The 12,928-nt window shown below is 35.6% G+C and overlaps 2 protein-coding genes across 2 annotated transcripts; one reads left to right on the plus strand and one right to left on the minus strand.

Annotated features, from left to right (window-relative positions):
* The first annotated feature begins 255 nt into the window (after positions 1-255).
* Positions 256-4,235, plus strand: LOC112038052 (uncharacterized). The gene is made up of 4 exons (XM_065779155.1): positions 256-675; positions 1,818-2,413; positions 2,854-2,940; positions 4,089-4,235. Exons 1-4 carry the CDS (start codon positions 433-435, stop codon positions 4,177-4,179), a joined length of 1,017 nt encoding a protein of 338 aa, XP_065635227.1. The 5' UTR covers positions 256-432; the 3' UTR covers positions 4,180-4,235.
* Positions 4,236-5,090: 855 nt separating this feature from the next.
* Positions 5,091-11,965, minus strand: LOC112038050 (probable beta-D-xylosidase 7). The gene is given in 10 exon segments (XM_024070858.2): positions 5,091-5,108; positions 5,404-5,548; positions 6,141-6,253; positions 6,400-6,959; positions 7,250-8,014; positions 8,872-8,969; positions 9,146-9,315; positions 11,051-11,294; positions 11,296-11,354; positions 11,484-11,965. Coding segments are annotated over 10 exon segments (2,577 nt in total). The 5' UTR covers positions 11,889-11,965.
* Positions 11,966-12,928: the final 963 nt, after the last annotated feature.

Genomic DNA, 12,928 nt, shown 5'->3' on the forward strand with positions numbered 1-12,928 from the left:
TCTTCATGACTAGTAAGTAGACAATCGCGCATTCTTAACATAATGATTTCTGAGTATGAGTACTTATAGGATGTAGAGGATAAGAGTCGAAGTTCAAATATCTAGGAAAAAAATTTCACACATATATATACTTAGATTATCTATTTATAATAAAACTTCTATCTTTTATAAAAAAATATATAAAAATATTAAAAAAAAGTAAGTAGATTTAAATATAAAAAAGGAAAAAAAAGTAAGTACTAACTGCTGTACGAACCGTCGCGAAGGAACATACCTAGGGGCTTCCCAAATCCCAATATTAGATCCGTGAGTCTTGACTATGACACGGAAGGGTCAAGTGGTCAACCACAATGGCAAACCCACTTCTTCCTCCTCGTCATCCTCAAAGTCAAAACCCAAACCCTAGATTCAAGCGTCACCACATTCACAACAATGGCGTGGAGGCCAGTGATGGGTCTGATCCTGATCTTCTCTCTGGTCATTTACGAAGAATGGGTTTCCATCCCTTCCTGCAAACTCGTACCAACCAGTACCACTGACCTCGAACTCGAACTCGAACTCGACCACCCTGACGACCTCAAGGTTATGTTGGTCGCCAATTTGCTCTTGTTGGGCTCCGAATCTCCTTTCTTCAACTCCAACTTCAGAGACTATTACTTGTCCAAATTCTTTCGGGTATTTTCTTTGTTTTGCACAATATGTACTTCAAAAATGTATTTAGTTGTACCTTAAATTGATTATAATATCTTATCCTAGATTTTTAAGAATTAGCGTATCTTTGTCGTGTCGTGTACTTATTGACATAAAAATAAACTACTACACTATGTAAGATAGAGTTTTAAATAATTTGACAACAATTTGAAAACCCAATAACATGTTTATATATGTTATGATGTTGCACTTGCATCCATATTTATTAGCATTTCGTCACTGTATTAGATTTGGATCCTACTCTTTTAGATTTTTATTGTATTCTAACATATTCATGGTTCCTAGTGGACAAAGAAACTGCCACAATCTTCACTTCCACTACCTTTATTTATTTGAATTTTCTTTAAGTCTTTTACTTATGATACATTACTGCAATCAATTCTCCTTGTCCACAGCTCCACCAAGTATATTTGAGCTTATTTTGTGTGTGTGCGTGCGTGCGCGTGTTTTGATAACCAGTTTACGATTTTGGTTGTCAAATATTCAACTTTGCTTAACCCAAAACTTCTTTTTAAAAATAAAATTTGAGTAATAACTGGAAACGGAAAATGGTGAAAGTTAAAAACATATGAACTCGGCCTTAATGGATTAAATTTCCACGGTAGAATTTTACCTGATTAATAAAACTTAATGTTGCTGATTTACGTTTGCAACATCTTTTAAGTAGTAGTAATTATTCATATCTGATAAGAGAGTGTAATTGATTGTTTTGAAAGTAGATGCAATAATCTCAATAACAACTCATTGAATATTTGGAGCTTTGACCCTTTTTTCAATGTGGCTATCATGGAAAGAGTGAGATAGTTGTATTTTTATGATACAGAATATGTGGCTTAGTTGAAATCACTGTTGATTCAAACTCTATTCAATTGGTCTTGTGCGTGGGATCCACAAGTGGCATTTTCCATTTAGATTTCACATAATCACTTTGCTCTTGTTTATAATTCTTTTGCAATTATTTTAGGTTTCATCATCACAATCAGGAAGTAATTTTTCAATTAATAAAATATCATTACTTATATATATAAAGAACCCTGCTGTTCTTCATGATTTTCTTTTTTGAAATTGATTTATTGATTGATGCAGTCTGCTAACATGTCTACCAGAAATCTTTTGAAAGTTTGAAGCCTGATATGCTGCTAGTCTTGGGAGATGTTTCTGCAAAAGGTTCAGAGCTGACGAGAAGTAAATGGGTATCTGTGCTCCATCAGTTTCATGGACTGTTAGGCCCTTTTATTGGCCTTCCTTATCATGTTATTCTCGGTGACAGGGACATAGGAGAATGCAGTGAGTTAAATGTAAAATCGGTTAATTGGATGGCTAGCAATTTCCCAGGATTGGACTCAGCCGGTTGTGGTGCCTTTGAAATTAGTAACATCAGCTTTGTCTCGCTTAATGCTGTAGCTTTACTTTGTGGCAATAATAATCTACGGTTTGGTGTTGAAAAAGTGGTAGAGAGAGAAAGTGTGGATCTACAAATGGAAACTGAAGGTGCAGCCGAAGTAATGAATACGGCTAGCAAATTGAGGGAGACAGACCATAACTTTGGTTGGAAAGAAAATTCTGTTTCATCTGGATCTGGTCCTGTTCTCCTACTTCACTTTCCTTTATACCAAGCAGTAGATTGTAACTGTAGTGGGTTTAATGCTTTTAAGAGGACTTTGAAACATTCACAAGAGAGTTCAAATATGCTGGGTAGCAGGTGGGTGTATTTCTTTCAATCACATGGCATTTTCATTCTTCATGGAAGTTTGATAGAAATAATTTATCATTGCTTCTTGTAGTAACCTTGTTTTCGCAAAGAAGTTCTCTGCAAATTTTGTTTTGAGTTTGATGATAAGCTTAGAGCATTGCATTGAACCCACTCTCCTGGCAGCCAATGCCAATTCATTGAATCATACTGTTTTCTATTCCTCTATTTTACCGATCATTATTGCCTCTTAAAAATTAAAGTTGTGAGGAATGGTGGGAAATGATGTTTCAATAAAGACATTAACCACTTCCACCCCAATTTCATTAGTTCATTTTGCCAGCTGTAATACTGATCTTAAGACATGCATGTGCCATTCATTTACTGTGTCTTTCAATTGGTTTCAAGCACTTATAAAGCTCTCTTTGCTTTATGCTGAACTTTTCCTTCAGGAGGCTCGTCGAGACCGGGCCATACAAGTTATCGCAAACTCTCCCACGAAATGCTACCGAATATATCTTTCAGGCTCTTAAACCAAGGTAACTCCATGTGCTTTTGATTTCAGGTCCATGTCCTTGAATTCTTAAGACATGTATATTACTCACTCCTGTTTCTTTCTTATATTTGCATCTCATCTGTTTGTTAATCTTCTATATGTTTATCCTATATAGGCTTATTGCTAAATAGTCTTTATGTGGCAATATACTTTAGATTCTCTTCAACGTGTCCCACATATAGTCACATAGTCCATTAACTGTGGTGTAATGTAGTTTGGAGATTTAGTCTTATAGTTGAAGTGTGAAAAGGATTCTTGTTACTACCAAATTTTCAATGGTCGTGTTAGTGACCTCTCTTGATGTTTTTTTTCATCTTTTTTCTTTGTCTTTTAAAGAATATACCTGTGGGAAAGGGGTGTTCAGTGAAATATACACTATTCTATAAGCAGCTTATTGGTCATGGGCATAAAGGTTAATTGTAGAATTTTTGCCTTTTGTCAGGATAATCCTTTAAATGTCTTTTCTTTACAGCAGTTGATATGTTGTGGGCTTTGTGGAAAATTATTCAGTGGAATATAACTTTTCCCATTTTTTATGCTATTCTATAAGCAGCTTATTAGTCATGGGCATAAGGGTTCATTGTAGAATTTCTGCCTTTTGTCCTGCTAGTCCTTTTAGGTGTCTTTTCTTTTCAGCTGTTGATATGTTGTAGACCTTGAGGTAAATCAAAGAATTGAGGTTAGGTACAGAGAGTGCAAACAATTCTATTATGCTTATAGAGGAAGGGTAAAATGTTATGATGTTTGTTTTGTATTGAATTTCTTGATATTCAGACTTTGGTTTTACATTTTCCAAAATTTTCTATGGTGAAGTGACAGATGATTTCCTGACTAGAGTGTGCCAGCAAGACATGATTTAATAACCAGATAGATGATTTCCTTGGTTTTTAGAGTTGACCATGGTTTAGACACCAAATGCTTATTTTATTCTATTACTCATATACTTCACATTGCAATGCTTTGGATATTAAAATAATAGACAGATATTATTTGATTTATCCAAAAAAGAAAAGAAAAAAAGAAGACATTATTTGACTGTGAATGCATGATTTAAGTTAGTTTTACTATTCTACTTAACCTTTACTCTTAATGAATTTTCTGAAAAAATTCATGTTTTCCCTTTAACCTTAGGGAAAATTGCTCACTGCCCCTGAATGTTAAAGGACTGTCTACCCCTGGAAAGTTTAACTATCAAAACAAGTTAAGTCTCTTAGCAAGATGACATTCTGGATGCCTTTTTGAAGTTTCTACTGCTTTTGTAGGTGGGACGTTTTTTATTTTTGGTTGGGGATTTGGGGGGTTTTTTTTGAAATTAAGTTCCAAAAGTCTGGGTTCACATGGTTTATGAATCCAGTTATTGCTTGAAACTGAACCTCAAATATTCAAGCTGAACGAAATACTCATCAGCAATAAAAGCAATTCCACTATTCCAAAAGTAAGTTTTATGTAGCATTTAGTGTTCGTGCCTATCATCATTGTAATCAGCTGAAAACTGTATCGAAATGATGTGCATCATTCTGTTGTAAACAGGTTTTTTCAGTCATCTTCTTAAAATCCTCAAATGTGAAACGGGAGGGATAACATAGACAATCTACGTGAGAATAGCCAGTAATAGAGCAATAGCCAACACTTTCCTCTCTGCATCTCCTCCTGAAAGTGGCAGTTAGAAATAGAATCACTGTTACCTCAGAATTGATCTCTGGCATGCAAGTTACTTTCCAAGTTCCTTTGGCTGGCTTGTTTGAACAGATTCTTTGAAACAAATATTGGCCGGTCATCACCTTGCTCTAAACTAGCTGCCAAATTGTTGGGATGTCTATGAAGGAATTCTTGGAACCCTTCAGTTCCATCTTATCTAGTACAGCCATTCTGGAAAAAGTTCATTTCTGGGATTCCTATCAGCTCTTCTTAACTGATGAACTGATTAAACAGACAATCCTTCTTGAATCAATCTGAGAATTCAGCTGCACTTCCATGCCTAAGACAACCTCTGAATCAGGTGCCATTATCGCCCTTCTATAGCCTAATCACAGATTAAGCCTGAGACCCCCAACCATTCCCCTTAAAAACCACTACCTATAAAGTCTATGCTTGGTCTGAATCGCATCTTGAGATAACATATTTTACCAATAATCAAATTCCGACAATGACCTATTANCCAAGAGTTTCATTTACCGAAAAATATAAACAAAAAAAGAGCAGTAAGCTCTATCTTTCCTAGGATCTTTAATAAATGAAGAAATAATTTAATTTAAAATAAATATTACATAATTGGTACACACCAAAAGAGATTATGAAAACAACAATGCACAACACATGAATTATTAATTTATAATATTCTTAGATATCTCAAAAGAGGTGTTGTTGACAAAAACAAAACTACAAAAGATACATAGGCTATTATAACGTGAGATTCTCTAGCAAGAGAGCAATAGCTCACACTTACTGCCCTTCTGTTCCTATGGAAAGTGGCAACAACAAATCCAGGGTCGTCCCTTGCATTCCAAGTCATGGCTGGAACAGAGACCTCGCGAGTCCCATCTGAGTGAAGTTGATCACAGAATTCATGGGTGTGTGCACTGAAAACAATCCTACAAATAGAGGAAAGATGAACAATAAATTATATGTGAAAATGGAGACATCTCAAGACATAGGCATGGTAATTGAGTTATAAAAGGAGGAATAGAGCAATTCATCAACTAATATAAATGGTGGCAGCATCTTTTAGAGTAAAAGAATTGGGCACCAACCCATTTGAAACCAGTATCAAAACAGGTAAATTGTATCTAAGAGAACAAGAATTCCCTACTTAGTCAGTTTTGATGCAAGTGAGCTTTAAGTCAATCCTACCATCGACACTAGTGGGAATCAAACTTGCATGTGGCACTTATTTTACATATGTAGACACTACAACTGACAATAATTACATTATAAATTTATATGGAAATTAAATAACTCAAAATCAGAATCACACCAACAATGATTTATATATTACAGGTGGGATCAAATTCAAGATCTGTAAGCCATGTTACCCGAAAGAAACAACAATAACAACCAAGCTTTTAGTCCCAACATTTTTGGGGTTGGTTATGGATCCTTAATAGACTAGTCAGGGTTGGCCACATTTGATAAAACTGTCAAAAGCCATTTAAATATATGTGCATGATTGAGTAAATTACTTACAGATTCCATGCACAACAGTAAATGAAAAAATAGCCAAACACTAAGAAATTTGTAACCATTCTCCTGTAATTATTTAAAAAGAATGCTGTAACAAACATTTTTATGCACCGAAGCTGCACAAAATTATTAAAGAGTACAACAAAAATTGCAGATTAAACCAGTGTAATTTGGGGCAAAATGACTTAACCATCTGAAATTCAGAACATGATACCTAACCAACATCAATCCTCCACCACCACCACCCCCCCCCCCCCCCAACTATGGTGGTAAGTGGGTATTCTTCATCACCTACAACCAAGAAATGCAATCCTGGTTCCATCACCATCAAACCAGCTTCGTTGGCTCTACTAAGGTGGTCGCAAGGGCTCAACTCAAATTCAACTTCAGCTCTTTCCCCTGCCTTCAAAAAAATGCGATGGAACCCAAGCAACTGTTTGATTGGACTCCCATTGCTAGGCTTTGCCTTTCTCAAAAATAGAAATACCGTATGCTTACCCGCCATCTCCCCTTGATTTTTTACACCAACCTTGACTGAGAACTTCTTCTTGTCACATAGATCCTGACCCAGCTCTGAAACTAGCTTGTAATCGGCTACAGTTGATGATTGATTTAAGTGGAGCACACTTTTTGTGATAGATGAGACTTCATAAGCGTACTTTGAGTAGCTGAGTCCATAACCGAACTCAAAAACTGTTTTGCCTTGGTAGAAACGATATGAACGCCCAGGATAGCCTGATGAGGGGTCTGACCTCATCCTCATGTCTGTCATTGGTACTTTGACGTAATCTTGTGGATACCAAGTCACGGGCAATCTTCCGCCTGCATAGCAAAATGAAGTACACTATGAAAGCTGCACTTGAAGGAAATGAATAATCTTTCTTCTATAATTAGTGGAATTTCTTTTATAAACTATGTAAAGGAAAATGGTAAATTACTACCGACTTTATTACAAAAGGCTTAAAAACTGATGTGAGAATAATGTGATTGGTGTTACTTCGACAACATAAAATTAAATTTTTTTAATATTTTTAAGGGTGTGTTTTTTTTTTTTTTGGGTGATTTATAGTACATCAATTTGTAAATGCGTATATAATAAAGTAAATGCCCACCTGGATTGTGTTCGCCAAAGATAATAGTTGCAAGGGCAATTCCTCCAGCTTCACCAGGATAACCAGCCCACAAGATGCTACCAATGGTTCTGTCATCCTTGGCTGAAGATATATCAATTGGACCTCCAGAAAGGAGAACCAAAACAACTGGTTTCTTAGCTGCACTTGCAACATTGGTTAGGAGTTCCTGTTGCTTCCCAGGAAGCTCTAAGTGCACTCGATCATGCGATTCCCTCTCTTGAGTTTGGTCCAGTCCCATAATCAAAACCACATAGTCCACCTCCTTTGCTATCTTGACTGCTTCATCAATTGTAGCTGAAGCACATTCCACATTATCACAACCCGGATGGTAGATCGTGTTCTTAACATAGCTCTGCAATGCTTGAAGTGGACTAATAGATTTGCATGGAACGCCTGCATAGTTACCTAGAAGTGTTCGTGGTGCATTGGCATTGGGGCCTATTACAGCAAGAGACAAGGTTTTTGATTTTGGCAATGGGAGTAATCTATCAGGGTTCTTTAATAAGACAATGCCATTTTGAGCGGCTTCAAGGGCAAGATCTTGGTGCTTTTTGGAACATACTTGGTCTGGACCAATGTTGCCATAAGGCAGTTTAGCTGGATTGCCATCAAACAGTCCTAATCTCAATCTAATGGAGAAAATGTTACGAAGGGCTCTGTCTATTTCAGACTCAGGTAATTTTTTTTGCTCTACTGCTTGCTTTGTATGTTCTTTCAAGTATGATCCACAATTGAGATCCATGCCTGTAAAAATAAATAAAAACCCATCAAATCGAAAATGGAACTAAAAATCCTGTATGACACAAATCCATTAACAAAGAAAGGCCCAAGAAACAAAATCCATGGACAGTAAAAAGAGAACAACTTTAACTTGCAGAGTTCTTTCTGGTCAGAACCACAAGAGTCCAAATTCCAAAGAGAAGTACTATAAAGACCATTAGAATGCTAGTCCTACTAGGAAAGGGCCCATGATAGAAGAAGTGAAGGACCAGCTGTTGATAATTATTGACTTTTGCAACTGTTTAGGACAAAAAACATAAGCACACCATGGTGGGCCACACGATTAGCAATGGTCCACATTCATGGGTTTGATCATGTGTACAGGCAGTCGAGGGTCCAATCGATAGGAAAAGGATAAAAGATGTAAAGTAGGAATAAAATGACACGAAAATTTATGACAAGAGACAGACGCATGCAAGTAGATAAAGAAAATAGGATATATGTGTACTATAGGAAGATTTACTTTCTTTCATTTTTTTTATAGTAGAATTAATTTGATTGGTTATAGTGGGGTTAATGATTATCCTTTTTACCAAAAAAAAGGTTAATGATTATCCTTAAAAGTACGGTTATTTCAATCATGGCAAACTATATGGATTATGACAAAACAAAAGGGGTTAAAAATACTGTTATAGTCTCTATATTTTGATTAGAGTTAATTTGACATATATCATTAATTCAGTAACAAAAATTAATTACAAATTAAAAATAATAGAGATCAAATTAATTGTTAAATATTGTATTTTTGTGATTAAAAAAATAAAGAAAAATATTTGTTACGAGCGTTAGGTAAGAAAATAAGAAATGGGATCCCACTATACCAGCTTTCAAGACATCAGCAACAGCATCTTCTGGTGTTTTGGTATATCCATGACTATCGAACATGATTTTGACCGCATCACAATCTGACACTATGTAGCTGATCATTTTTCAAAAGCAGCAATTTAGTCAGCAATTATTTGCATGGAAGGGGTTTTCAACTCCTCAAATTATCATTTCAAACAACAATTCTTTGCACATAACTTTTTCTTTTTTTGGTAATCCTCTTCACACGTTATAATTGATTAATGCATAGAATAACATAATAATAATTACCCATTGAAACCCCATTTTCCTCTAGCAGTTAAGGACAAGAGATTGAAGTCGGCACAGGCTGGGACCCCATTGACTCGGTTATAGGCACACATTATTCCACTAGCTCTCCCCTGCTCTACACAACTCTTGAAAGGTGGTTGGTAGGTGTCTGCTAAATCTTGCAATGACACCTTAAACCCAGGTAAAAAATCAGTAGCTAAAAAGCTGAATGTAACTGCTGTTACAGTGCTGTAGATAAAGTTTTGGTACAGAAAATCTGTTGAAGTGAGAGTGACTTGACTTAAACACAAAAGAAAATGTTAAATAGATAATTTTAATACAATGTTTGTTGGTAAAATATGAAGGCCATCCGGTGTTTGTAAAAACCAAATATGAATGATGTGATAAAGATTATAATTTGATACCAATAATATAATAAATAAATATTTTTAATTATTATTTATTTTATCTTATACTCATAGTTAATGCATTAACCCGTAGTATTACACTATTACTCAGAGGTCGGTAAGTGGTCTAGAGAGCACTAAATTCATTAATAAAACTTTTTTCACAAGTAACCAAACAGGATGCAGTTTTCAAAAGACTAAAGACAACACTGTCAGTCTCCCACAGGTTAATTATAATTATATACATGTTTATTGGAAATATCTATTTTGTCCCAAATGTACTACAGCTTTTGTAAAAAAAGAATCTCATTTCTCTAGTGGCTTGCTTTTCTTTTACTACTTTTCTTTCGAAGCTGCTTTTTACTCCCAAACAGACGCAAAACTTAAAGATAAACCGATGAAAAACAATTATTTCTGTCATTAATTAAGAATTAATTAAACAAAACCCACAAATCATGAGCACAAAACGCCATGACACACAATAAAAGCCCATCCACGAATCTAATTTGCATTAAATTCATTTTAAAACAAAAAAAAGGTAACGCACTTGTACCAAGTAGGAATCGTTGAAAAAAAAAAACAAAAACAAAAACAAAAACAGGAAAGAGCAAAAAAAAAAAAAAAAAAATTCTTGAAAAAGTAGAAACACTTACACGATTCCATAAACATAGGTAAATTGTCAAACTATATAAATATTGTCTTGTATAATTACTTTCTTTGATAAATATATTTTCTCTATTTTGCATTTCATGGATCTAAAAATTTTGCGTATATTCCCTCCATAACTTAGTAAGAAGTTTTGTTCATGTTTGTTTATCTCGACCTTTAGTTTTAAACTTATTTAATAAATAAGCTGAACCCAAATAAAAGAAAACCATTCATAATAATAGGGTTTGATAAAAATTAAAAATAAAAATAAAAAAATCAAGTTAAGCTTAGGCTTGTTTATAGATTTGGTAATAAGCTTGATAAATTTAGTCTTTAATTAATTAAGAATTGGATCACTTGCTCAAACTTGATAGGCTTGATAATGTACTTATGTTGTATTTCAAGCTCAAAAACTTGATATCGAGAGTGAGTTTGATCTTGATATTGAGCTCAATCTCAACTTGACTAATGAATCAAACTGAACTCAAACTTTTAAACATTTTTGACAAAGTTGAGCTTGAATATGATTTTTAGGCTTGGTTTGAACTCAAGCTGAACTTGAATATTTTACTTTTGTTATTAAGCTAAGCTTGAACAATTACTAATCAATAAAGCTTGGTTTGTTTACCATCCTAATTAAAGATGCTGACCATTAGAAAATGCAAATGCAAGTAAATGTAATATTAATGTTTTTAAAAAACTCATAAAACTTTTATAAAAAGAAAAAGTAAAAGTGGAAGTGCAACAAGTAATAATAAATATATAGAAGTATGTTTGTGACTTTGACTCTATGTTAAGGGGTTTTTTTTTTTTTTTTTTTTTGGGGGGGGGGGGGGGGGGGGGGGGGNCTTGAAAAAGTAGAAACACTTACACGAGCATCAAAATGAAACCTGTCCACACCATTCCAGTCGTCCAAATCATAAGCTGTAAAATGCTTGCAACAAGCCGAAGCTTGAAGATGCTGATCAGGGTTTCCTTGCTCACCATTTTTAGAGTCTCCTTGAACACCTCTCACATAGGCCACTGCATATTTCCCTGTGACCAATGGATCCTCTCCAGGTGTCTCTTGCCCTCTCCCCCATCTCGGGTCCCTAAATACATTGATGTTTGGAGCCAAACGTCAAGCCATTTGTTTGCCCAGCATTGTACACTGCTCTAGCTTCAGTTCCAATAGCCTTTCATTCAAAACATTCACAGATAACAATAAAGATAACACTTTCCAAACATTGACAAATACTAGAAACAAGAAAAAATATATAAGATCGACTGTATTGGGTGGAGTATAAAGTGGAACACTGACTCACTTGGCCTATACGATGCCAGAGACTGGTATCGAAGGAAGCAGCGGTGAGAATGACTTGAGGGAAGCTAGTGGCTGCCTTGATAGGTCCATTGAAATGGATTCCAGGGCCAGCGTTAGCAACGCCGTGTAAAGCCTCCGACCACCACTCGAACCCGGGGATACCGAGTCTGGGGATCGGAGGGGCTGTGTTAACGAGCTGAGAGATTTTTTCATCCAATGTGAGGCGAGAGACGAGGTCTTGTGCTCTTTTACTGATGGGTAGTGAGGTTTTGCAGAAAGGGTAGGATCCGGTTGATGGGTTGGAAGAGTCACAGGAAAATGGAGGCTGAGCTGAGTCGGTATGGACAAGGAGTAGAGAAAGGAAGAGAATGGTGGTTGTGAGAGAGATAAGACAATGGAGTCCCATTTCTGTGGTTTCGTTGGGTAAAGAAATTAATGCAGAGAGGGAGAGAGAGTGAAAGTTATGGACTTATAGGGCGAAAGGTCAGTGAAAGTAGTACGCTTTTGTCTGATTGGATAAGCACTAAAGCATGGCATTCTTTCCTTTTCTTTTTTGTTTTTTAACTGAATTACTAATAATAAATTAATAATTCAGGGCTGGAAATCAACGAAATGAATCGAGCGGGTAATAGACAGCTCCATCTTGACTTGTTGCGACGAGGGGAATATATTTGTATTTGATCCGAATTATGATCCGGTCTGATATAAAATTGTTATAATTTTAAATGAGATTTTTTTAGGGCGGGGGGGGGGGAGGTTGGGGGTTGTGTTATAATGTATTTTAAGGGACTTATATGGTTGGGAAAGTTTACTTAAAATCTTAGGACACAACTTGCTACCTAAAGGGTGTTGGTCGGTGATTCTCAAAAAAAAAAGGGTGTTGGTGGGTTATTCAGCCAAAAAAAAAATTAAAAGGGTGTTGGTGGGTTAGGAATGAGGAGGATGGTTGATATTAATAGGTCTTTCATCTTTGATAACAAAAGATAGCCGGAAAGTCTTGTCAGGTGATGAAACGCCATGGATTAAGACACTGAAGGCAAAAACTTCTAAACCAATCTCTTGGCATTGGAGATTTTTTACATGATAGAGACCTTGGATCCCAAATATCCCATCAATAAAAATTGCAATGGAGCTTGAACTAATGTCTGGAATGACTCTTGGATCCCATCAATAAAGGTTTCAAACCCAAAGCCAAATTCAACACAAATGTAACTAGGGTGTTGGAGTTATTTACAACTGATTGTGAGATGAAAAAAAAAAAAAATAGTCTGAAGTCATGGATCGAATTTGGGCTGCTCAAGTCCTTAAAATCACCTTCCACCTGTTAATGTAGAGGATAATTTTATCTTGACTCCTAATTTGGACGGTCTCTTCTCAACCAAATCAGCCTTCCTGCTTTACCAAAATCCTTCGTTTTTCCTCTCTTAGCCTTTTAAAGAAGGTGGA

Source organism: Quercus suber, unplaced genomic scaffold (assembly GCF_002906115.3).
Source record: "Quercus suber isolate HL8 unplaced genomic scaffold, Cork oak 2.0 scaffold_200, whole genome shotgun sequence".
In the NCBI taxonomy this organism is placed as follows: Eukaryota; Viridiplantae; Streptophyta; class Magnoliopsida; order Fagales; family Fagaceae; genus Quercus; species Quercus suber.